The sequence below is a fragment of the Rhagoletis pomonella genome, unplaced genomic scaffold, assembly GCF_013731165.1.
Source record: "Rhagoletis pomonella isolate Grant_MI unplaced genomic scaffold, Rhpom_1.0 Rhpom_scaffold_00002, whole genome shotgun sequence".
Lineage (NCBI taxonomy): Eukaryota > Metazoa > Arthropoda > Insecta > Diptera > Tephritidae > Rhagoletis > Rhagoletis pomonella.
The window spans coordinates 51,427,689-51,451,913 of NW_023458556.1; the positions used below are offsets into that span (position 1 = coordinate 51,427,689).

Genomic DNA, 24,225 nt, shown 5'->3' on the forward strand with positions numbered 1-24,225 from the left:
TTAATTTCTTCATGATCCAATGATCGGATCTAAATCAAATAAGTATGGAACCAAACAGAATTATCTAAATCTGTTGACTTGGTCCAAAGTTATGCCTGGACATATCAGTGAAAAACCTACTATTAGTTATAAACTAAAGCTACCAACCAAGTAAATAAAAATTCAATAATAGATTAAAGTTAAAATTTCTTATATTCATGAAAAGTATTTAGCCTTTTGTGTACCCAAAGGTAGAGCTGCATTTATTTGCTTAATTAAATTTTTTCACTACGTATTTTTACATATGAACATACATACATGATTGATGATGTATACCGCGTTTAAAAGGTGAAATCATAATTGGATATCTGTGTAATTAAGCTACAGTAATTGCTGCATATTCCTGTCATCCTTAAAAAGGAGAACGAGGCCAATTAACATTTGGAGTGTGTCGAAATGTCGTATAAAAACCCCAACTTACAGCCATTGTTTTGATTTCAGCCAAAATTTAATTACATTAAGATTCCGAACAGCTATTCAAACGAAAAATTTCTTTTAATTACATAAGTTGAAAGTCAATAATGTGCTTCATAAAACAAAATTTAAATCCATCGATATTAATTGACATATGCCCATATGGCTGTTATATCTATTTATGAATATATATGTAGAAAGTATGGTATTGCTCGCAAGTACATAGGTTGTACATCAAAATACATAATCATTGATACATATGAACATATATATACGTATTCCCTCAAACGCTGTTTTACTAAATGTCTTCAATTAATGTGAAATTAACTAGTATTTTCACACTTTTACCTGCATACGACGTACTTTAAGAAATTATTTGAATATAAGCCGGCAGCCGTAAGCTACAAATCAACTTAACACAAAAATTTTAAAGCTTAGAAAATATGTACTATGTATATTAATTAGACTGTCCCAAAAAAAACAAATATATATATTTTTTTAACACATATCCCCTCATTTTATAGGTTTTGTCTTAAAAACCATACAAATAAAATTTAATTAAGTTATCAGACCAATCTTTGTGCAATTCGTGTGTTTTGTTAACTTAGTAATTTTACTACTATACTCCCTACAGTATTACGCATAATATTTAGTAAATCTGCATTTTTAGATTTTTACCAGGAAGTGAGGATTTTTTTCAAAGGACCATAAATTATAATATATTTCCAAAAGCATACACAAAATATGGAAATATGGGTATCAATTAAAAGAAAAATTCAAAACAAGATTAATCATAAATTTTGTTTTCAATTAACCTTTTGAGCATGTAAAAAATGTCCTTGAAAAATATTATCCCTTAAGATTTTTAAATTTGAATGCATGTTGGAGAATCTTAATTTATTTTCTATTAATATATATAAGAATATTGTATATTGAATTTTTCACATTTCCAAAGGTTTCTTAGACGAGTAGTTCAAGTTATTAACTAAAATTTAAATTCAACTAAAATTAGGGACGGGTAATTGTTATTCTACGGCCGTAAAACTTCATATATGTATATGTTATTTAGACTAAAAAGCACAAATATAGATATATCAAAATTTCCAAACAAATTTTGTCCAAATACTCTTAGAACAGTCTTATGTATATCTATGTATATTAGACCGAGTGGAGCTATTCCTTTGTATGCACAAAAGTAATACACATTTTAAATATGTACCAAATCGGATTATAAATACGGGTTTTAAAAATATCTCGACAGCTGCGCCACCTAGCGGATTTATTCCTCTTTCATGTTGCATTGCCATTGGGCTCTGAGCTAAAGTTTCAAGTCTATAGCTTATCAGGGAACTGGCTAAAAATGGATTGCAGGATTTTATTACACTTAACAAAAGTTTTTATTGCCGAATGAAGGTGTCAGCGAAAAATGTAAACACCGGGGTCCATCCGGGTTCGTAATTGCCTTGCAAAACTACTCGAAGACTCGAAGGTGTACGGCGAACTTGTTTCTCTATGTTTATGTCCCATCAATTCAAATTTATTTATTTATTTTATTTTTTCTTTTTTTTACCTGTAAGGTTGCATGGCCTAATGTGGGTACTTTGAACAAATAAACCATTATTTTCACACATTGCTTACAAAACCTATTCAACATTTTGCATTAGTAAGATTTATTTCACATTACTTAATAATTGCAATAGTTTGTGAAATTCCTATGTCAGATTTTTTCTCGTTTAAGTTTTGTTTGCTTTTATTTTCAGCCTTCATACAAAAGTATTTTCTAATTTCCCAACGAATCTAACATTTAACTTCTCGGTCCAGTACAGGGGCATGACCAAAAAGGTCGCTCAAGCCATTCAACATAGTGCAGTAAACAAGAAGTTGGAAAACTATGCAAAACTAAAAATTATAAATACAAACAAAAACGTAATAAGAGTATGACAATAAAAATACTGCCAAACACATTAAATTCAGCAAAATGCTAGCCAAGAAAAATATACGCGCTTGCCTTGTTTGCTATCGTCCTACTCCTCAGCCTATCGCACTGTTCATTCATCACAAGCAAAAGTTTAGTTTGGATTGGAGTAGAGTGAAAGAAATAAAATAAAATAGTATTGTCTTTGTATGCGCTGGAGTGGAAGCTTTAAGTGATTTTCTGTTCGAGATGATGTTACTTAGAATTGTATATTTTATATTTGTACCTACTTGAGATCCTTAAACAATTCCAATAGATTTTTCAAGACTTTAATTTTCTTAGTAGATAAAAAAGAAACGTTATTTCTACATACTGATTCTGAACAGAAACTCCTTGGGAGTTTTCTCTCTTTTCCCTTTCCTCCAATCATGAATAAAAAGTTCGTGTGGATTTTTTATATTAAATCTCGGAGTTGGGCTATCAAAAAAGTATCAGGCAGCTTTCTCGAAGTTCGAATTTCCTCCTCCTCTATTTTCGGGGAAACTCCCTGAAATCAAACAGCCTGAAGAGTACTTAAAAATCTCCATATAATCCAACTCCAACACATACGGGTTGGTTGTTAGGAAGGTCATTCAACATGGTCCGGTGCCGTTCGCCAGTGACGGTTACCGCGTTCCCATTGTCGTCTTCAAAAAAGCATGGCCCAATCACTGTGTTACCGTTTAGTTTTTTTTCCAGCTAGGTTTACCTTTTTCTATTTGGGTTTAGCCGGAAAAATCCTATTTGGCTTTTAGCCGTTTCCTTAGCTTTTTCTTAAAAAGTATTTAGCTTTTTTAGGATTTTATTTTTGCTCGAAATACAAATCGCTAGCTTAGAGTGAAAATTTGCTAGGTCCACTTTTTTGAAGTCATATTTTGATACAGGAGGCTAGGAAAATTAAAAATGCATCATTTCGAAAAGGATAAAGGTCCTTGTTTTATGTTTTTTCTGTTATATTTAATGAAAGAAAAATTTGCTAAGCTCAAAAGAGGCTCGGAAAATTCAATACGGCTAAAATAGTACGAAATCATTTATTAAAGATCGAGTCCCTCTGATTCGCACGGAGTTTTGCTCTGCTTTAAACAAGCAAAATTTGTCACTCAAAATTTTGCGAAATATTTGTAGGAAATGCTATAAGAAGTTTTTTTCTTCTCCTGTACATTTTTTTTAAATTGTGACTTAGCAGCTTTTCACTGTAAGCTAGCGAAATATGTTAATAGGGTGGTTTTGTTATTTCTGGTCTAATAAGTATTTACATTGAAAAATTTGTATTCCATTGTGAGTGGTGGAACATTTTATTCCAGAATCTGATTAATTGTGTATTTTGGGTGACCCGTACGAACTCGCTGGTGGGAGTTTGAGTTACACCGCAATGGACACTTTTGCAGAACGTTCATATCTGCGGTAAATCCATCACTAACCATGATGATTGAAAAACAGTCAAAGTTTACGTGTATTTTATATGGGAAATTTTTGCACGCCTTGGGCGAGTACTTAATGTTAATGTTAAGGCTTCAAATTTTCAGGAAGTTTTATGTAGGTGTTTTCCACAAAATTTCGAGGTAGGAGTGAAAAAATACAATAGTCGCAAAAAAATCACCCTAATGTACATACATACATATGTTCTCCTAGTTACTAATTCTTTACCTTCTTTGAAGGTAATATATGTATCTTCAGTTAACCGGTATAATGAAGATATTGAACTACTTATATGTACTTGGAAACTAAATTAAAACTCAAAATGTCTATTCTAGTCTACGATGCAGCTTTCACAACCATCCGTTTAGCGTTGGCTTGCGATGATTGATGCACACAGCTAAAATGCTAGCACACCGAAAATGACATCGTAACAGCTGATATGTATAATATGTATGGGCATGTGCGTATAAGTCAGAAAAAAACGCCAATCAGCTGTATGCATACTTAAAAATAAGGAAAAAACAACAAAATATTTTCGTGCAAGAAACACCCAAAAAAACACATCTACACTGAGAAAAAAATCAACCAAAAATTGGTTAATATTCCTAAATTCAAACTTGAAAAGGAATCAACGTGATATTTGTTTAATATTAATAATGCCTTGTTTGATATTTTCAACAATGGCTTGGTAATATTGACCACATTTTTGTTTACATTAAATACATTTTTGATTGCCGACCATTTCGTTAGAATACGCTTATGTTCTGCACAGATGCTTTTTAGTAATTCGGAGATATGAAACAACAATTTTTATTTTCATTTCAACACGTTGCCTTTGACGGGATTTGAACCCGTATCTTCTGAAATTTATCAAATAACAGCAAGCATCTCTGCCCACTCAACGGCAGCCGCTTTATATAAATGTTTCTTCAAATGTTCAACTTGAATCAATTTTCTTCGTCGTTTGATTTGGTTCTGCACTCTACATATGCTTTTTCGTAATTCAGAAGAACCAAAAAACAGAAGAAAAATTTAAATTATGAGTTGCCGCTAACAGCATTCGAACCCGAACCTGCTGGAAGCCAGGCATACGAATTTCTTACAATCGGAGTTATTTACCATGAAAAAACCAAACAGTAACTGGGTTAAAATAAAAAACCATTGTACTTTTGCCTCAGTGTAGCTATAGTGACGTTATAGAGGAACATAGGATGGATGGTTAATTCTGACCATTTGTTTGGTAAATGCTTCGGACGAATGGAGGTGAAAAAATTGAAAACTACAAATCGACTGCTGAGTGGAAGATCGACCTATCTCGGAAGCCAGTTTGAAAACGCTCTATCTCAAAAAACTTTTAAACAACGTCCTATTTCAGAATTTATATGACGAACGTCCTACTTCAGAATTCGTTTCAAAAACGCCCTATCTCTGCTGCCGGTTCAAAAACGTCCTATATGAGCACATTTTCAATATGTTTTGAAGTGATATAGGGCGTTTTTGAACCGAGTTCTGAGATGGGGCGTTCTTCAACCAATTTCTGAGATAGTGTGTTTTTCAATAAAACTCTGAAATATGGCGTTCTTGAAAAGTTTTCTGAGATAGGGCGGTTTCGAACTGGCTGCCGAGTTAGGTCGATCTTCCACTCAGCAGTCGAAATGGTCTTGTCATTAAGTTAATGCGAGCCTTCACACATTTAGTCAAAAAAATTATTTTTAAAGCATTCAAAAAATCGAATTAATGTGTTATCAGTCTTAATCAGTACCTCAACGATAAACTGTGCGGACAATAATTTTTAATGTGATTTTTGACGCTATCATGTTTTCGAGCGATGAACTTCGCTGCGGAGGAAATGCTTCCACTAATTGGTTTGAGCGTGTGCATAAAGTCTACAAATCATGCTGGAGAATACTTTGAAAAACAATAAAGCCATTTTTACCGGCAACATGTGTTATTCTTGGCTACATAATTCGACAATTGTGTGTACTTCCAAGTAATGGGTATATGCTTGCAAATATTTATTGTTTCACAGTCAGGAAACTTAAAAAAAGAGGTATTCTGGGAACCTGATACGATAGGCCTTCCGTGCTAGATTCTTACTCCCTTTTTATTTTTTACGAAATGATCAGAGCTTCAAGATTTTCTGTAATATAATAATGACATTTTCGAACTAAACTTTGTAACAGAAACGCACCGGCATTCCTTTTACGATTTTTTCTTTTATTTAAATTTCAGTTGGAAAATAGTCTAATAAATCTTCTAAGAAGAATGTTTTTTTTTTTCTAAAAGTTTATATGTACTTAAGTATGTATGCATACATACATATGTATGTATGTACGTATGGAGTATTTTGAATAATTTTATGCATTTTTTATCTGTTAATTACTTTCCTGCAATTTCCGGCGGCGTCAATTAAACGCACCACAAAGATTTAATCAGTTTTTGACATTGAAAGGTGTGCTTGATTGTTTGATAATACAATTAAATATTTGGCATACAAAAAGTTATTTTAAAATGCCGACCCTTTTTATGATTAACGGATAATTGTGAATTCTATGCAAACAAAACAATCATTAAGATAAAGTTTTATACATGGAAGTGTATTTCAATTGGGGAATTAAATGTACATATATATAAGTAAAATAATGCCATCTATAGTAGATGTCGCACAGGAATGTTGACGTTTAGCCCATCAAGGAGGTTAAGTCATTCAACTGATCCATTCAGAAATTTAACCAAAATGACGCACGAGAGAATGGCAAAAGTGGAGGGAGGAGATTTTAAAAATTAAAATTCACAACGGATTTCTTAATTTGTCCGCCTTCGTTTGGCGATTCTACCGAACCAAGTACACCATTGGAAAGTATTTTTACTGTAGGAGGAGAGTTTTTATGGTTTCAAAATTGGTTGAGAATCACTGCCAAAATCGTCCTTTGAAAATTTCTGTATTTGTGTATAGTTGTTGCTGTAACCTGTTCAATTTGAGTTATTTTCGCTGTTTGTTTTACTTCGGATTTGAAATTAAACTTTGAAATAAAGATAAATATGAAGATGAAGAAACAAATGGTAAAATGATCGAAATTTATCGAGTTATCGAATTATTCAAGTTGATCCATTGACACAGAAACGTGGTTTTGGAAATTTACGGATAATAACGAGCTATAAAAATTTATGGGATTGTCGAATTTTGTTGAGTTATCGGATTTTAGAGTTTTTAAAATTCATCAAATTATCAATACGTATCAAATTATTGAAATTTATCAATAAAATGGAATGTAATGGGTCAATTCCAAGTCCTGCCGAAGGCCTCCAAATACCTTCAAACATATAAAAAATTGTAGTCACGTTTTAGTTCCAAAGCAGGAGATTTTCCGATAAGTTACTTTGTATCTTATAAGTTAAACTACGTGCTAAGTTAGAAAACCTCTCCAAGGTTCATAAAAACTAGGAAAACGTATATTATATATTACGGGTCCATTAAACCTATATTATTACGTGGAAATAAAGATAGCTTTTGAAACAACATAATTGACAAGTACGGCAAAAGCATGTTTCGTCTAGAAATAGAGTCCCAATACCTAACTTCGGTAAAGCAAACACTTTCTAACATTCAGATAAAGCTGATTTTGAGAGCACCAAGAATAAATATCACTTAGAGAGTAGCTCAAATTGAAGGGCGCCTATTGTCGTCAACATATAAAAGAAATGTTGATCCGGAGAACCAGGAACTGATGTCGTTAACAAGTGACATAAACAACAATTGATATGCTCCCTTGGGAAAGGTTTGCAGGAAAGAAATTTGTGGTGCTAAATAAAAATGGCAAATATTTTTACCTAAACAATTATTGGAAATGAGCTCGTTGTTAGTTAGTTAGTTTCATATTCGCTTGCTCTTTTAGTATATCAAACGACCATCGTGCTGAGGACCGTCCTGCTGAGGGTCTCTTCGGGGATTATTAAAGCACAAATAGCTTAGTATTTGGCGATGTGAGTTCTTGGTTATTTATTAATAGTTTTAAGACCACTAAGCTTTCCCGAAGATCTCAACTTTCAAAAGCACCCTTTTTGATAAAGTAGTGCTAGGGGAAATTATTCCTGTAATGACCGCATAGGCATGCGTTGAAGCTTGCTGAGACGGCGCCCAACCTTACAATATTTATTAGACACCGTGCAACAAATCGCTCCTGTTGACTATACCAATGATCGGTTTGGAACAGGTTGTTTTCTTACCATCGGTTTTGCATTGTATGATCTATTTGGTATTAAAGCGTATGAGTATAGAACCCATGAAAAAGCGGTGCGGTAGATAAAAGTTGGACAACAATATGTAAAACTAACCACGAACTAAATTTATTTTAGTATTTTTATAGGTATATATTATAGGGGAGTTGAAATGCTGGTTCTGCCTGGAGCACAAGGGAACTTCCATATAAAAACTTAATTACTTAATAACCTACTCACTATAAATTGTACTACAATTTTCGTAAAGGCTGAAAAACTCTTATTAAAAAATTCATGACAAAAAAAAAACAAGCCAAAACAATATGAAGTATGTATACTACTAACACCAACGGCTAGAATATTTAGCTCCAAACACATACATAAATTTAAGCCCTTTATTTACATTTAAAGTCTACTTCAATGCTTGCAACAATAAAAATATTCTACATGTGTACTTTCCCATATAAAAATAATAAACAAAGGAAAAACAACGCAAAGAAAACAGCACTCACGCACTCAGTCAGTCAGTCACCGAATGAATTACTTTTTTGAAAGCATTTTTTTATTTGTTTCTTGTATGTTTGTGCATGTGTTTAAGCATCCATTTACGCAAACAACTGCCTGGATATATGGGCATTCCACATTTAGCTGCATAAAATTAAAAGGATATGCATGTCGTCGCCATACTTTAAATGCATTGTTATACATATATGCATAAGTACAAAAAAAATATCAAGAAAAAAATTCAACTTAGGTTTTATATTAAATATTAAAATGCTGCACAGTGTGCCGTGCAGAGAAGCTAGGTGAACGAAATTATTTACGTATATTTTAGGGGTGTACCAAGGACACTGATTTTAATTTGATTTATATATTGGTTATTGTATGTAACTGATTTGTTTTTTTTTTTTGCATTTTTCAGCAAAACCGTAAAGTTTATCATAAAAATAGGTGGGACGAAAGTGTAGATCATTAAATTATCTATAAAAACTGTTATGACACTTTTGTTCCTAAGAACTACCATTTTTCGAGATATAGCGATTCAAATTTGCAGTAAAAGGTGTATACTCCATAATATGCAAATCATAAATTTGTACAGAAACTTTTTGTATGTAGCTCTACTTAAGTGCTCATAACATCTACATTTATTATTAAATTTAGACGACTTCACAAAACGGTGAAGGTTATCAGTTCGTCGGAATATTTTTTTTTTTATGTATGTTAAAGCATAACTTTGGACCGCGTTAACCGATTTCTATAATTCTTTTTTTTTTTAAGGAAAGGTGTTACCTCAGAGGTGGTTTAAATCCGATCATTGGAACATGAAGAAATTATCGATAATCTTAGATTTTTATATATGAGACTTGAAGTCGGTTTTGGTTTTTTTTTTTTAAATTACTTGTTATTTTATTTTTAATTTTTAATTGTGCAAAATTTCCGGAGAATTAATGACTACTAATCCGATTGGAAAATATCATTCACGTATAAGATCGAAAATTTAATAACCTTCACAACCTTAGAAAGAAATTTGAGATTAGCCAGCTGTATAGAAAATATATGCAATTAAGTCAGTACACTCTCTAAACACCGAAATTTAAGTTTTGAGAAAACCTATTATAGTTTATTATATTTTGACCACATAGTCAGATTCAGCGGAAAATTTACACAAGAAGTAACGGTGTAGTGCCAGAGGTGGGATTTCTTATAAACCCGTGTAATTACACTGGATCACAAATTTTAATTTTGATTTTGTTCTCCAGACACCACTATCCAAATTGAATGTAGAATCGCTCGCTGATTCCGAAAATCGAGTTAATTTTTTTTTGTAAGATACGTTTTCGAGATACATATTTGCAATTTACCTCTATTAAGTTAAAAAAAGTGGTTCCACTCAATCAGGTATATCTTATGACCCAATTAAATAATTGTAATACGAGAACCGGCAAATGAAAGAAAATAAAATTCTCTATAAACCATGTATATATCCTTTTTCGATAGCCCTGACAGTTTCTGAGAAATTAATTAATCATTCCAGATTTGTTGTTTTTTTTTTTGTGGAAAAATGCAAAAAATTCAAATCTTAACAGGAAAAAAAGTCAAAAGATAACAGTTACAGCCTGTTCCTTAAGAAAATAAATTAAACTACCAATGAAGAAAATCGATAAATAAATAAGAAAATAATGATTGGTGAAAGGAAAGTACGCAAGGATTTTTTGTATGAAATATGAGCAGAAAAGAGTGTTACCCATACGCCACGTACACCGGAGTAGGTAGAGTGTTTGTATCGAACAAAAGAAGGGTCATAAATGATTAATTAATTTCTCAGAAACTATAAGGGCTATAGAAAAGTGATGTACATGCAGTTTATGGAGAATTTCATTTGCTTTCACTTCCCGTATTAAGATTATTCAATTGGTTCGTAAGATATGCGTCATTAACTGAAACCGCTTTTTTTAAAGCTGAATAACGGTAAATTGCAAATATATCGAAAAGTTATCCATAGAAAAAAAAATTATCTTGATTCTCGGAATCATCGAGCAATTCTGCGTAGGAATTGGTTAGTGGCATCCATAGAACATATTTGCTGTAAACCAGTGTTATGATGAACTAGATGAATAGTTTTTTCTAATTTTTTTTTTAAATTCACACCGCTTTCACTTGCAAAGATACTATTTTTATTTTATGCAATATTATTTAGTTAAACAGGACTACAACAATAAGTCGTGGAGTAGGCCTAGCGGGGAAACACATTAAAAAACACCCCAAAAACACTACCGCACAAGTACAGTGGAAATTGTGCATATTATGGAAAACAAAATTTTTCAACCGCTATATTTCAGAAATTGAAATTTTGCGGTATAGAAATGTTTTATAGATATCTAATTGCATAATCTACACTTTCGTCTCGTCGTCTTTTCAAAATGTTCATTATTTATCAATTGGGCTGAGCTCAGGGCCATTCGGCGGATAAGTAATTTTCTGTGCAATATTGACGCTTTGTCCTTTATACCACTGTATCGTAGATCTGTTATAGTATCATTTCGCTAAATCAGACCGAAATAAAAACAGGGTCCCTGTGGAGCATTATCATTGACGTACAGTTTTTGTTATACTATTGCAGTTGTTACCAAAATCTTGCATTTCAATTTGATCTTACCTATCGCTTGCCAAAGTAAATTTGTCTACTTCTTTCCTTAAACATTGCCGCTATCTCCTCCTTTAATTTTCAGATTTGACATAGGTTTCGCCGAATTTGTGTACAATAAAATACTAGTGTTTCCGGGAACGAGTTTTTTGTTTGCTGTGTGTTGGTTGTCATTTCTATTTGGTGTTAGACGAACATTATATAATTGAAGGTCTTGCTCCTTGCGAACTTTCCTGGCAATTCCTGGCGTCATACGTACTTTTTTCCTTACATCTCTAATGGAAAAGGCTTAGGTTTTTACACACTAACTACTTCTTGAACCTTTCTTGTGAACAAATCCTTTCCCGCGCCCGGTTTCAGTTTCTGAAGAAAAAGTAATGACACAATGATGAAAAATGAAGAATCCTCCAACGATGCATACACTTTTTGGCTTTTATTCCGTTATATTTGACGCACAGACATTCACTTACTTGGTGTAAAATTTTTCGTATATACTCTTTAAATAAAATGTAGGTCATAAAAAACTTTTCAGTCAGGGCTTTTGGGATACATACCTTACTTTAATAAGCTACCCTTTTCTATAAATACGAGAATGTATTTTGTGCAACTAGCTTGTTCCACACGACACACGGTGCGCCGGTGACGCTTGAAATAAAAGATATAAAGAGAATAACTATTTTTATAGCTATGTATGCAAAATTGTATTTGTAATTATTTGCACATGTGCATTAACATGTACATAAATACATATGTTAAATGCAGGTAGTAAACATGCTTCGTATTTCCGCATTCCTTTGTATAGTTTTACATGACTATGTGAAATTCTTTTCCCATTGCTTCAAAAAAAGCTAGAATTTGAATTAAGTTTCAGAGAGCAAAAAAAATGCAATCGCTACTTCAATGCTAAATATTTTTCCGCAACATTTCATCTTTCACAACTTTATTAGAGTTGAAAAATTAAAATACAATCGTACCACCCCTAAAAGTATGCAAACATTTTTGGACAACTCCATTTCAAACAATTGCCAAAAAGTTATTAAATTCTTGCTTGCCAATTCGCTCTATTTGCACTTTGCCAAATTAACATCCAGTCAGCATTGCTGGTCGCCAGTGCATTCACCTTTCATTGTCTTTAACACACACACATACACAGCAGCGGAAATCGATGGGTAAATATTCGACTGCAAATGACGACTATGTATGTATGCGTATGTGGGCGCAGGTGGACGCAAATGTCGTAGTTGCCATCTCCCACGCATACAAATATTAGCTGTGTCAATATAGAAGAGCAACAGCAACGTAGCTGATTGCGAGAATTTGGAGAAAAAATTGATGTGAAAATAAGAAAGCATCTATCGGAAAGACATTTGAATAACTTCATTCAAATTGTGCGCTTTCGTTGGTTCATTTGGCCAACAGCAGCTGTGGTAGCTGAGTACGGTCAACGCTATCGATGAAGCACATACAAGAGCCGGTGCTAGTAGAAAATACTGCCACAATCAGTAATTCACAGCTGATGTGCGCTGAAGAGTTGATTGCCGCCGCCAGGCTCGCCTGCCATGCAATGCCGCATCCGTCCCTGTTTTCGTTGCTTGTTTGTAGCTCGTGGCTGTCACCGTCGTCGCCGTTGGCCGCCATCGTGCCAACATTGCCGCACGAATTAGAACAACTGCAGTAAACCGTCTTGGCAAATGCAAATTTTCATCAATTTGGCAACGGCCGCGACGCGCGCGCGCTAATAGAAGAGGGAATAACTGGGTGTAGGTGGCGAATAGTGGGGCGGCGAGGCGGTGGGCGAAGGAAATGGTATCGGTAAGTGACAGCAGCATAAATCCAATTCAATTAGTCGCGTCCGGACTATTTGTCGGTTGCAAGCCAAATACAGATACAAAGGTATTTCCTGGTATAACTGGCGTTTTGTTTGCAGATGACGGAATTAATGCTGCGGGGAGTGCAGTTGAAATTAGCTGGAAGTTCAATAAAACTTGCAGAGAGCTAAGTGCTAGCAATGTGGACGAGGACAGGTTGACAGAGTTTTAATTGCAGAACACAAGCAAAATGAAGAAAGAGAAACGGTTTGTGCAAATTCCAACATGCACAACTACATATGTATTGTATGTGTAAATCTTTGACTTGCTTAAAAAGTAAACCAATAGTCTTGGCATGGCATTTTATCCCTTATACCAACAGAAATCGCAAAACTAGGGAGTTGAAAGTAACGAGGGAGTCGATGCTAAGATGCTACAACCATATCGAAGGTGTAAAGCATGGTTTAATATCACGGTCTCGTCATTCTTAAGAGAAAAAAGCACAACTGACTTCAATTGTTATATACAAATTTAGGAGTACCGTTAATTTCTTTATGGTCCAATGATCGAATCTAAACCAAGCTACTATCTTTCCGATAGCAGAAGAATTATCGAAATCGAAAAAATATTTCCGTTCGAGATATTTTTGTAAAATTTCTTATATTAAACAAGTAAGAAAGTCTAAGTTCGGGCGGAGCCGAACATTAAATACCCGGCGCAAGTATTAAATATATGTTTTTTCACCTTTCCGAAACCTTCCGCTACATGGTAAGCCGGGGTGTATCAATTCTGAGTAAATTAGCGTCCTTAAATTTCGAAATATTGAAGTTTCAAGCATTTCTGAAATTTACCGTTATATGAAAAGCGGCCGCAATTTTAGTCCGATTTCAAAAATTTTCAACGTTTTACCTTTATGTTGCAAATACAATAACCATACCAAATTTGGTACAAATTGGTAGAACGGTTACCGAGATACATATATGTGACCATAGGTGGGCGGTGCCACGCCCATTTTCTTAAATTTTATCACAAACGTACCTTGTGTTATTGCAAACATCAATTTTGAATAAATATGCTTCGGTATTCACTGATTTATTTATTTAAATTAATTACAATTAACTCTAGCTTCCAGGTCCTTTTAGCAGATTTTAGAAAAACCAAGGAAGTTAGGTACGCACAAATGGTATTTTCTTGGACAAAAAAGTAAAACCGCGCGATTATCCCAAACTGAAATGAATTGACAACATAATTTCAAAAAAGGAATGAGGAGCATATTTAATGTGATGGAACCTGCTTACAAAATTTCAGTAAAATCCAACAAGATTAGATGAAGATATACCTATTAGTTTTTAAAGATGCATTTAAAATCCATGGTTTCCAAAAAATAAATAACCAAGTTGAGCGACCTCTATTTTCTATTTTTTTTTTTCAAAGAAACTAAAGTTTTAGGAGGAACTTGTTTTCCCTACTAACTGAAATATTTTCTTCAAGAATTCGAAAGTTCCTATTTAAAATTCAAAAAAGTTTTTATTTTAATCACCCTAATGTTCATATGTACGCAAATATATGTATCTACTTTATGAAATATGTAGCTACGACTAAACCATGCGAAATTTGTTAGTTGCCTTCAGCAATAATACGCCAGCTTCAAAGCAAATGTGTAAATCTCATGGCCTGGCTTTTATTCTACGAACTGTTATAGCATTATTCATATTTTTAAAGAAATCCCAAACTACTCATAAATAAGTCTACATATTGCACAAATCTAACAACATATGTAAATCAAACTTTTAGAAGTCCCAAAAGAATTTCTCCATACTAAGCAATCACCAACGTCTACTAATAGTGTACGGGTTAAAATAAACCATCTTCGGGAAATACCTACATTACGCACACATTCATAAGGGGTTTGATTCACACACCTTCAGTCACATTAAGGAAAGTTTCGTAATTTAGTTGGTTTATTTATTATCACGTTTTATCCCCACCCTAGTACATAATACATACTTACGTTACGAAAATGAAGAAAAAAAATCTACAATACAAACAAAATTTTGTTAAACATGTGGTCCCCAGCTCCCATAAGCTCAGCGAAATCACAATAGATGAGTAAAAAAAGACTCAAAGTCGTAAAAATGTCTGGACTGTCTAAGTCAGAGTTTTAAGAATTATCTTGCTGTCTGTAAACTGACATACAAATAGGCTGGACTCAGGGGATTTAAGGGAGTTAGTAAACTTTTTTAAGCTCAAAAGTGTGATTGTGCGTGTGAATGTGTTTTGTTGTTTGTGTTTAGTGATATTTTTTATTTTCAGTTAAGCTGTCTTATTATGGCGGTTAAACGCTTTTAAATGCATTTATCTTGTTATGACCATCTGGTGTTGCTAATTTTTGTATTTATTTTGCTGTGAATTCATTTTTGGGAATTACATAAAAGTGCTGGCATTTGCATGTTAATTTTATTAGTTTACAAATATGTAATTCATAAACTTTTTGCCCAAAAGACGCTGCTGGCCAATTCCCATGTAAATTCAACCGCTTATTTCAAACATATGCCATGCAATTTTTCGTGATATCAACAAAATAAGGGCTGCCATAAGACTAAACAAACGTTAAATAAAATGGACGAAATTTTTCGGGAATTCAAATATCTGTAACGATTACATTGCCCAATAAAATTCGGTTGCCTAAAATATTACAGCGGATTATTATAGGATTTTTTTCTAAGAACCGAATCTAGCCTTAAAGATTTTGAATTGGCTCTAGTTTTCGATCTAGTTAGGTTTAAGTGTGCCGAAAAACGCGTTTTTGGTCATTTTTGAACCTTGTAAAACAAGTAGTTGATGCAATATATCTCTGTGTGGGTGGATATGAAAGCTTAGAAATTGCCCTTTAATACTAAAAATCAAAAAAATATGGTTCGAACACTGTAAGCAGTTGGGAAGAGTTTTTATACAAGGTCAAAAATTACCAAAACCCCATTTTTCCGCACCTTTAAACCTAAGTTGATTGAAAACTAGAGTCAATCTAATATCTTTCCAGATACCGGTTCTACGGAAAAAGGTAAGTGCGCCTCGGGCATGCTGGAGAAGTGAAGTGTCTTGAAGAATTTTGTAACCTCTCATTCCAAGGTCTTCGCCCAGCGCCCGCTGAGCTATTTGGCCAGCTCATCTGGCCAGGAGTAGATCAGACGAGGTCAGTAGTGTATCCATAATTTCTCTGCCCGGAAACAGTTCCTTAAGAGTTATCTATCTTGACATCTTTTGCCTTGCAGTTTCCAGCGATTTCACTGTGACCGGGAAGCCAAATGAGATTAATACTCAGCATAAAAAATCGAAGTGGTCGACAGGCAGGTCAAGCAAGCCCTTACCGTTCTCGAATGAACCATAAGACAGCTAAGAGCCTTGAAAGCTGCTTGGCTGTCGGAATGGATACTAACGTCCTTGAAAGGTATTACACTAGTGAGCAACTAATCCGAAGACTCCCGTATTGCGGCTACCTCTGCCTGAATAACGCTACAGTAATCCGTTAGTCTGATATTCAGATTGATGGAGAGTTTTTCGCAGAAGACACTTCCATCTACTTTCTCATTGAGCTTCGATCCATCCGTAAATACGTGTATAGGAGCCCGGTTTCAGATAATGCACCCCTTCCAGTCCCCGCTTGCTGGTATATGGGTGGTGAAAAATCCCTTCGACCCCGAACTCGGCGTGCAGAGGTCTGTTCGAGTTGGTAGGAACTCGAAGCTTTTTAGAATAGCAGCGTGCTCACTTAATGCTCACCCGCTTAGTCTTACTGCAGCGCGAGCAGCGACAACTCTTCCTGCTATATCTGTGGGAACAACGTTTAGCATAGCATTAAGCGCCAGAGTAGGAGTTATTCGATTCCAATTAAAGCAGCTCTTTTCCCTCCTTCCAGCTGCTTGACGATGAAGGCCTTGCCTAGGCTGTTTCACCAGACGAGTACTCCATAAAATAAAATTAGCTTAATTATAGTATCATAAAATCAATAAACTACTTTCGGTGAGAGACTTCTGCGGCTCCTCTACAACAATACATATAATGGTACTTTTAGCTTCCCTACTCTTTCCTCTAAGTTGGGCTTTCAGGAAAGCCTGCTGTCGAGGATCGAGCCCAAGTACTTAACCGTGTCAGAAAGCCTTAGTGGAAGACCGTCCATTGAGGGAAGGCGGCAAGTCGGTACCTAATTACCTCCTAGAAAAAATAACAAGCTCCGTTTTGCTAGTGTTCACAGCCAGAAGTTCAGTTTTTAACCAAGTTCAGGTAACCCTGCATAAGTTCCAACAGTGTATACAGAAACTTTGCCCTTGTTAACAGTGCTAGTTCGCTCCAGAGTCACCAACAGGTCGTTGACGACAGTAACCCAAAGCGACGGCGAAAGAATCAACTACCCTCCGTCAGGAAGCGGCTAGTCGAAAGTGAACTGCAGGTCGAATTTGAGCGGAATAATCAGATTTCTGACTAACCGAATAGCCGGATAGTCGATTTTTAGCAAGAACGCGTAGCTCAAATAGAAAAAGTAGAGATACTTTTTAAATTAAATAATTGTAAAACAAAATGTATAAAATTTTGTATCCACTCGTTATCTAATATAATGAACTTTATAGCCAGCATATTTATGTCTTCTGTGACACAATCATCTTGGATCTGTCTGGCAACCAAGATTAACGATGGCGCCCAAAATAATCTCATACAAAGCTGGCAATAGCACGTATGCAATGCTAAAAAAACAACAAAGTAGCACGCAATTCGCATTTAATCCCTTTCAGTACCTTTAGCTGCGGTACACCGTTGCGTATGAGTGACACTAATTTCAATGTTGAAAGTAAAATTTAAATAAAAAACGCCACCGCAATGTACACATGTTGCAAACATTCAATGGCTAATGACTCGTCATTTGTCTAAAATATAAATGAGACATTCAGACACAACAGACATGGTACCAGCTTTAAACAAGTATGCAAACATAAATGAAATCGCTTAAGCTGAAATACCTAACACCACACGTAAGAGTTAGGCAACTTGAAGAGCAACTTATCTCACAACAGTCGTTAAGCAGTCGAGATAACACTTGAGCAGGTGGCTGATTAACTAGTAGAACACCGCAGTGGCAAGTAGAAGGTGAAAAATTACAACAAAGGTGGCAGTAAAACAGCGCCAGTAGTGATTTTCTAAAGAATAAAGGCCGCACAAATAACTACTTACTAACCTATTTTCGAGATTTACTAAGCACTTTCCATCCAAGCAGGAAGGTAGTACGAAACTCTGATTGCAACCTGCTGCTCCTTGCCACATGCAATAACATCACTTTATTGTGTACACAAGCATAGTAATGCCTACTTAACTGGTCCCGCACCTTTGCTTGTTAGAGAAACGCTCCCACCACCTCTAACTACTTACTACTTACTTATTTATGTTTGTACTACCTACACCTGTAGTTTATTTTTCTAATGCTAACGGTACCTTTGCTATTTTGTTAGTGTATTTTCGTTATTTGTTGTTGTGATTTTGCTATTTGCCTTTGCTTTCATTGTTATTATTATTATTTTTTTATATGTTCGAGCGTGCAATATTCTTTTGTGGTTCTACCTCTAGCTGCCCTCTTGCTGGTGTGCGTGCGTGCGGGTGCTTTGCGTAGTGTTTTATTGTATTGCATAATAGGAAACCATACTCGAAAAATTGTTATTGCACACAATATCCATTTAGCAGCGGTGTTCAAAGCTGTTGGTTTTCATCTTCACTTTTCCATTATATGCATGTGTCGTTCACAAACTAGGGTTACCCATTGACGAAAAAAAGGCTTACCATCCACTTGAAAAAAATCTACGAAATCTGGAAAATATCTACTAATAACTTTTGTTAGTTATTATATTTGTTCTTCCATTTGGTTATTTATATAAAAATTAAAATCGTTTATCAAGGAACTTTTTATGTAACTAATAATACGATATTTGAGATCATATTAAGGGCATCTTCTCGGTTTTCTCATACCAAAAGCGAAAGTGATGAAATTAAAGGCAATAACGAATCTTCAGCATTTAAAGAAACTTTTACGGGAGTTATTATTATATTCAACAATTTTTATTGAGTTTGAGGCCGTTTTTAATGAAAAACTTATTGAGTTATTATAGACAAATACATAAAAAACCGCTTGATATTTTTTTGTAATATTTGCAATGCTTTTTAAGTATAACTTTTTTTTGCTATTTTATTTGTATAAGAATATTGCATGCGCTTTAACCAAACGCATAAATATCAAGGACTCATGCTCTTTACAACATTTAGAGCCATTTTCTCATGTAGGTTTTAAAATTTATCTGACCTTTAAACACAAATTTTGTTCAGAAAAAATGTGTTTGAAGGGCAGGTAAATTTTAAAACCTACATGCATGAGAAAACGGCACTTAGAGAAATTTAAAAAAAAAATTCGAAAATTTCGAAACTTTTACTCAGAATTTTTAGAACAGTTTTTGGTATGCAGTTTTAAAGTTCATGGAATATGGAATATAATGCTATAACCAACATTAGGCAGCCAAGAACTCCCGTTGCCGCCGGTGTTTTTGTGTTTTTTTTTCCATTTATCAATTGCCATTTACAAAAACTGGAATTGATTTCTTTAATTTTTTTTTGCGTACAATCATAGTATGTTATAACATACCTCTTTTTTCTTTTTATTTAAAGAATCAGTTAAAATATTTAGGCAATCAAAAGCTTTTCGGGATTCCAGTAAAATTATTACGTATGTATGTATGTATATAAAAAAAAGTGCATTAAAACGTTCGAAAATGTATGCAATAAATTTGACTAAACTTTTGGAAAGAAATTTATAATACTATAATGATAACTAACAAAAATAAAGTGGGAACAAAATTTTTTTTTCAAACAAAATACTTTAACAAAAATCTACCAAAATGTGAAAAACTTACCTTTTTATCAACCGAAAATTTTCTACCAATTTTGGTAATAATTTTCAATATGGCAACACTGTTCACAACACTCAAAAAATCTTCATGCGCTCACTAACACATGTTTATGAACACACGTGATGAAAAAAGGTATTCATGTGTGTAGACGCTTGTCATAAAGGAAGTACATACTTAATAGCTTGGATTGACTTGTTCACGCAATCTTTTTGGTATAGCGCAAGCCGGCAGCGGGAAATATAGAAATACTTGAACATATCGGTGGTCCTCTGCAATAACGACACACCTCGAAACTTCATGTTTTTGGATTATATAGCGGATCTTACGTATTCGGACAAAGTGCATAATTGTTTAGTTTCTGTGGAAATTGTGGTAGACAACCCTTCGAAGTAGCAGGGATGGAGAAGTACGCACAATTAGGCTATTTTCGATTTTGTAGGCAGATTTTTGGCCATAACTGAGTCAAATTGAGTCAAACGTCTTAGCTTGTTGTTATTACAAACGTGTAATTTATCCCGCGTTTATCATGCGGTAATATCGTTAAAGAATTTAAAAATTCTTTCGTATAATATTAAGCGTAGATTTTGCTTCAGATATGTATGAACTTGCGAATCCTTCCATCCAATGAGTAAATTGGAGAACGCTTTCGGGCAGGGCTTGTTTAATAAGACATTTATGGAGGCTGTTTAAGATAAGACAAAACTAATACAATAGTTCGCAAAAAGCAATGCAAATATAATTCTCATTTTCGCTGTCTGCCAAGGTAAATTATAAAATTTGCTTTTTTGTGACTGGAACCCCGTTGGCACTTTTTACCTTCGCCGATATACAAAATCCAACTTAAGGAACCCAAAAACCCGAATAGCTCAGTAATTTCTTAAAAGATTTTCATTCTGTGTTATTATAGAAAACATATTTTCTCCTACTTTTTGTGTCCTTGAAATAGTTCTAAGTAACGTGTTTGTATTCCATGATTTTTAAACAGCGGCCCAATTTTAATTTTTCAAACTCCATTCCTGTAGCTCGTTTCTGTAACAATTCTCTACCAAGGCGAATTGAGATATGAATTCGCCGCCCTGTTCTCTACTGCTAATTAGTAGGTGAGAGTGACGTATTTCCTCTACCAGTAGAGAAATAATCGGTAGAGAAAAGTTACAGAAACGGGCTACTGATATAAACATAGCTAAGATATTGACCAAAAATTGTAATCTTTCACACAAATTGTTTTTAGAGCATAAGGAACCATATTTTTTGCTATTACCAATCAAAATTCCAAAAAAAGTAGATTTTCGACCCACGCTAATGTATATGTATATGAAATTGCAGCTCTTAGATTTCATATGTTAGAAAAATACTTTTTCTAATTTAGATATTGCTCGAACCACACATCGAACCCAAGCCCTACGGAGTGGTAGTACGCAACTCTAACCACTCAGCCACAGTGGCCGACTGTCTTGAAAAGGCTTCAGATAAAAACTAATTTCCATTCGGAGGCGGCGTAAAATAGTTGGTCCCTTTATTTGTCAGAAGGCATACAATAAATTGTATAAGAAGCTCCAACCACTTAGCAAAAGTATAAGCGCCAAAAAAATTTTATTATTGTTATTATTATGTGTACGTGTTTGTATTAAATACAAAACATGTTTGTTATGATCATTAAATTTTTTTCCATTGGATTCAAATAGCTAACTGCCCACTTTTTATTATTTCAGTTTCTCCCATATCAGTTACAAGCGGCAAATGTATGCAGCCATAGCATAACTGTCTTCAACAAGCGAAAAAAACAACAACTGCTACTTTATATCAAATTTTTCCTACGGTTACCATCAAGAACACCGCACGTATGTGGCAACAAAATTCGACGCAACATTCCCAACAACACCACACAATTCGTATTTTAGACACAATAACAGCACGAACAGTTCAATCGGCAACATATTGCAACAACCGGAATCGATAAGTGCAAGCATAAAGGGCACACACACACACACACCCATACACACAAGTGCACACACCCCCAACCTAACGTTCGTGTCAAAGACAACTATGTATTTGACGCACAACAGCAGCAACGATGATGGATGTGACAATTCAATATCATCAATAAAGGCGACACGAGTAGTAGCAACAGCGGCGGCAAACACTTGCCCCACGCGTCTACGTACCCAAATAATACAACAACAACAACAGCATCAGCATCAGCATAGTTCTAGGGGGAGTAAGCTAAATAAGCTCAACGGCCGCCAATGCCACAATTCAGCTGCGCAGCAACAAAAAAGTGCAGCACAACTTCGAAAATGGTACGAACGACCACGAATGGATACAACAGCGTCCGCAATAGTGGCAAGTACAAAACGTCTGGCCAACATTGGGCGCAACACATTGGCCTCATTTTTACAAAGTAGCAACTTTTTTACATATACGTTAGTTGTTGTAATATTTTTAAGCAGCTACAATGTAGCAACTGTATGCGCAACCAGCGATAGCAACAACCAAGCGGCGCCAATTAGACATCAAATTGTAAATACGAGTAGCAACAGCAGCGGCAGCAGCAGCAGCAGTAGCAACACCGACAGCAACAGTTATGACCCGACTAGCAGTAATTATCGCGATACACTGAAGCACCGCACAGCGGACGCCTATAAATATGATATTATTAAAAATACAAACAACAACAACAACAATAACAACAGCAACATTAACAGTATCAATAAGAATAACAACCACAACGACACAGCTGTCAACATCATACTAAGTGATTATAGTGAAGCCTTCGTAAGCGTGATAGCCGCGGGGCCACTAAGTGATGCCAACGTCAATGACAGCAGCGTGGAAAATAATGCTTTTGATTTTCCCACTGGGCGTGGCGGTGACAGCAGCAGCAGCAGCAGCAGTAGCCCTAGTGCTGGCAGTAGTGATAAAATGACTAAACCAACAATCGACATCCAAGCAAACACAACAGCGGCCGATGGTGCGCCGTTCGACTTGCAAAATGAGCTATTGGATAGCCTGCGTGGCACGCATAGCTTGCCACAGCAACCGATGTATACGAATGATTTTGCGGTGCACATACCGGCCAGCCGGCAAGTGGCCGACATAATTGCCAGTAAATATGGATTCATCAATATGGGACAGGTGAGTAAATTCATAATGAAATTGGCAAAATTTTTGGTATTAAGTGTACGGGCGTATGCTCGCGAGGGAAATCTGATCAAATTGTGGCGTTCCATATTATGTATTTAATAATTGCGGTTTGTAAGGAAATCTTCAGTCTTAATTATGGAAATATATTTGAGTACTGAAGGTATTTCGCAAGCATGTTTTAAGGTCATTCAAATGAATACGTCATGCAAAGTGGACACAAAAAGACAGTTTCCATCTTCTTCAACGTCTGTAATGCTTCACAAAAAACATTTCTGTGAAAATTTACTCGATATATGTGCCGTTATTTAAAAGTCGTAAACCTACACCAGATCTCAGTCAATTTAGGTATGGCTCGGTTAAACGGGCTTCTCTATTATCGTGGCTCGCCCATGTCTAGTAGAAATTGAAGAAATTTTGGTACCAAGCAAGCTCAGGCACATCTCATTAAGAGCAAAGCACGGTGTGTTCTTTTACTAAGAAGAAAACTGATAATTTATTTGAGATTTTTAAGGTTCCATTTTCAGTAGGGAATTTCGAGTAGCCATGGGCGAACGTTAGTAGTTGGAAACTACCACCCGCGCAAGAACAACTGGTATGACGACGAGTGCCCTGATGATGCTGCAGATAAATACGGAGCATACAAAGCGACCCTGCAGCTAATAGCTTTATGAGCGAGAGTTGAGAGATAAGAGATAGGAGAAGAAGATGAAGGATAAATGTATAGTGTATTCAAAAGAGCGAAGCAAGAGGAAAAGGAACGCGAACAGCTGAAGATGCTTTCAGACTGCAATGCGGTTCCAGCACCGATGTGTGTTCCGAAATACTCCAAAGCGCTTTTGAATCGCGACACAAGCCGCTGGTTTGATGAGGATAAATCCGTACCAATACATGGGGACGAAGCTCGCGTTCCTACAATCGACGAAAACATGGTGGGAGTAGCAATAAGGCGGCTTAAAAACAACACGGTATACCGCCTGAGCTGTTGAAAGCTGGCGGTGAAAGGCTGTTCAGCCGCATTAACGAGCTACATGAATAGAGATCCCACCGTTTGCTCTAATTATCGCGGAAGAAGCCTTATTAATTTTCATATAAATACCTGTCTATCGTAGACCGTGTTAAACACTGAAGTCACTCGCTAACCAA

The 24,225-nt window shown here is 35.2% G+C and overlaps 1 protein-coding gene across 5 annotated transcripts in view; it reads left to right on the forward strand.

The window, feature by feature from the left end:
- The window catches only part of LOC118733783 (furin-like protease 2), a 742,634-nt gene that overhangs the window by 500,498 nt on the left and 217,911 nt on the right, over positions 1-24,225 (forward strand). For all 5 annotated transcript variants that reach the window (XM_036463341.1, XM_036463345.1, XM_036463343.1 and 2 more), the window contains one exon: positions 21,651-23,073. In XM_036463341.1, coding sequence (XP_036319234.1) covers positions 21,985-23,073 — 1,089 coding nt within the window. In that variant the 5' untranslated portion in view covers positions 21,651-21,984. The remainder of the gene's footprint in view (positions 1-21,650; positions 23,074-24,225) is intronic.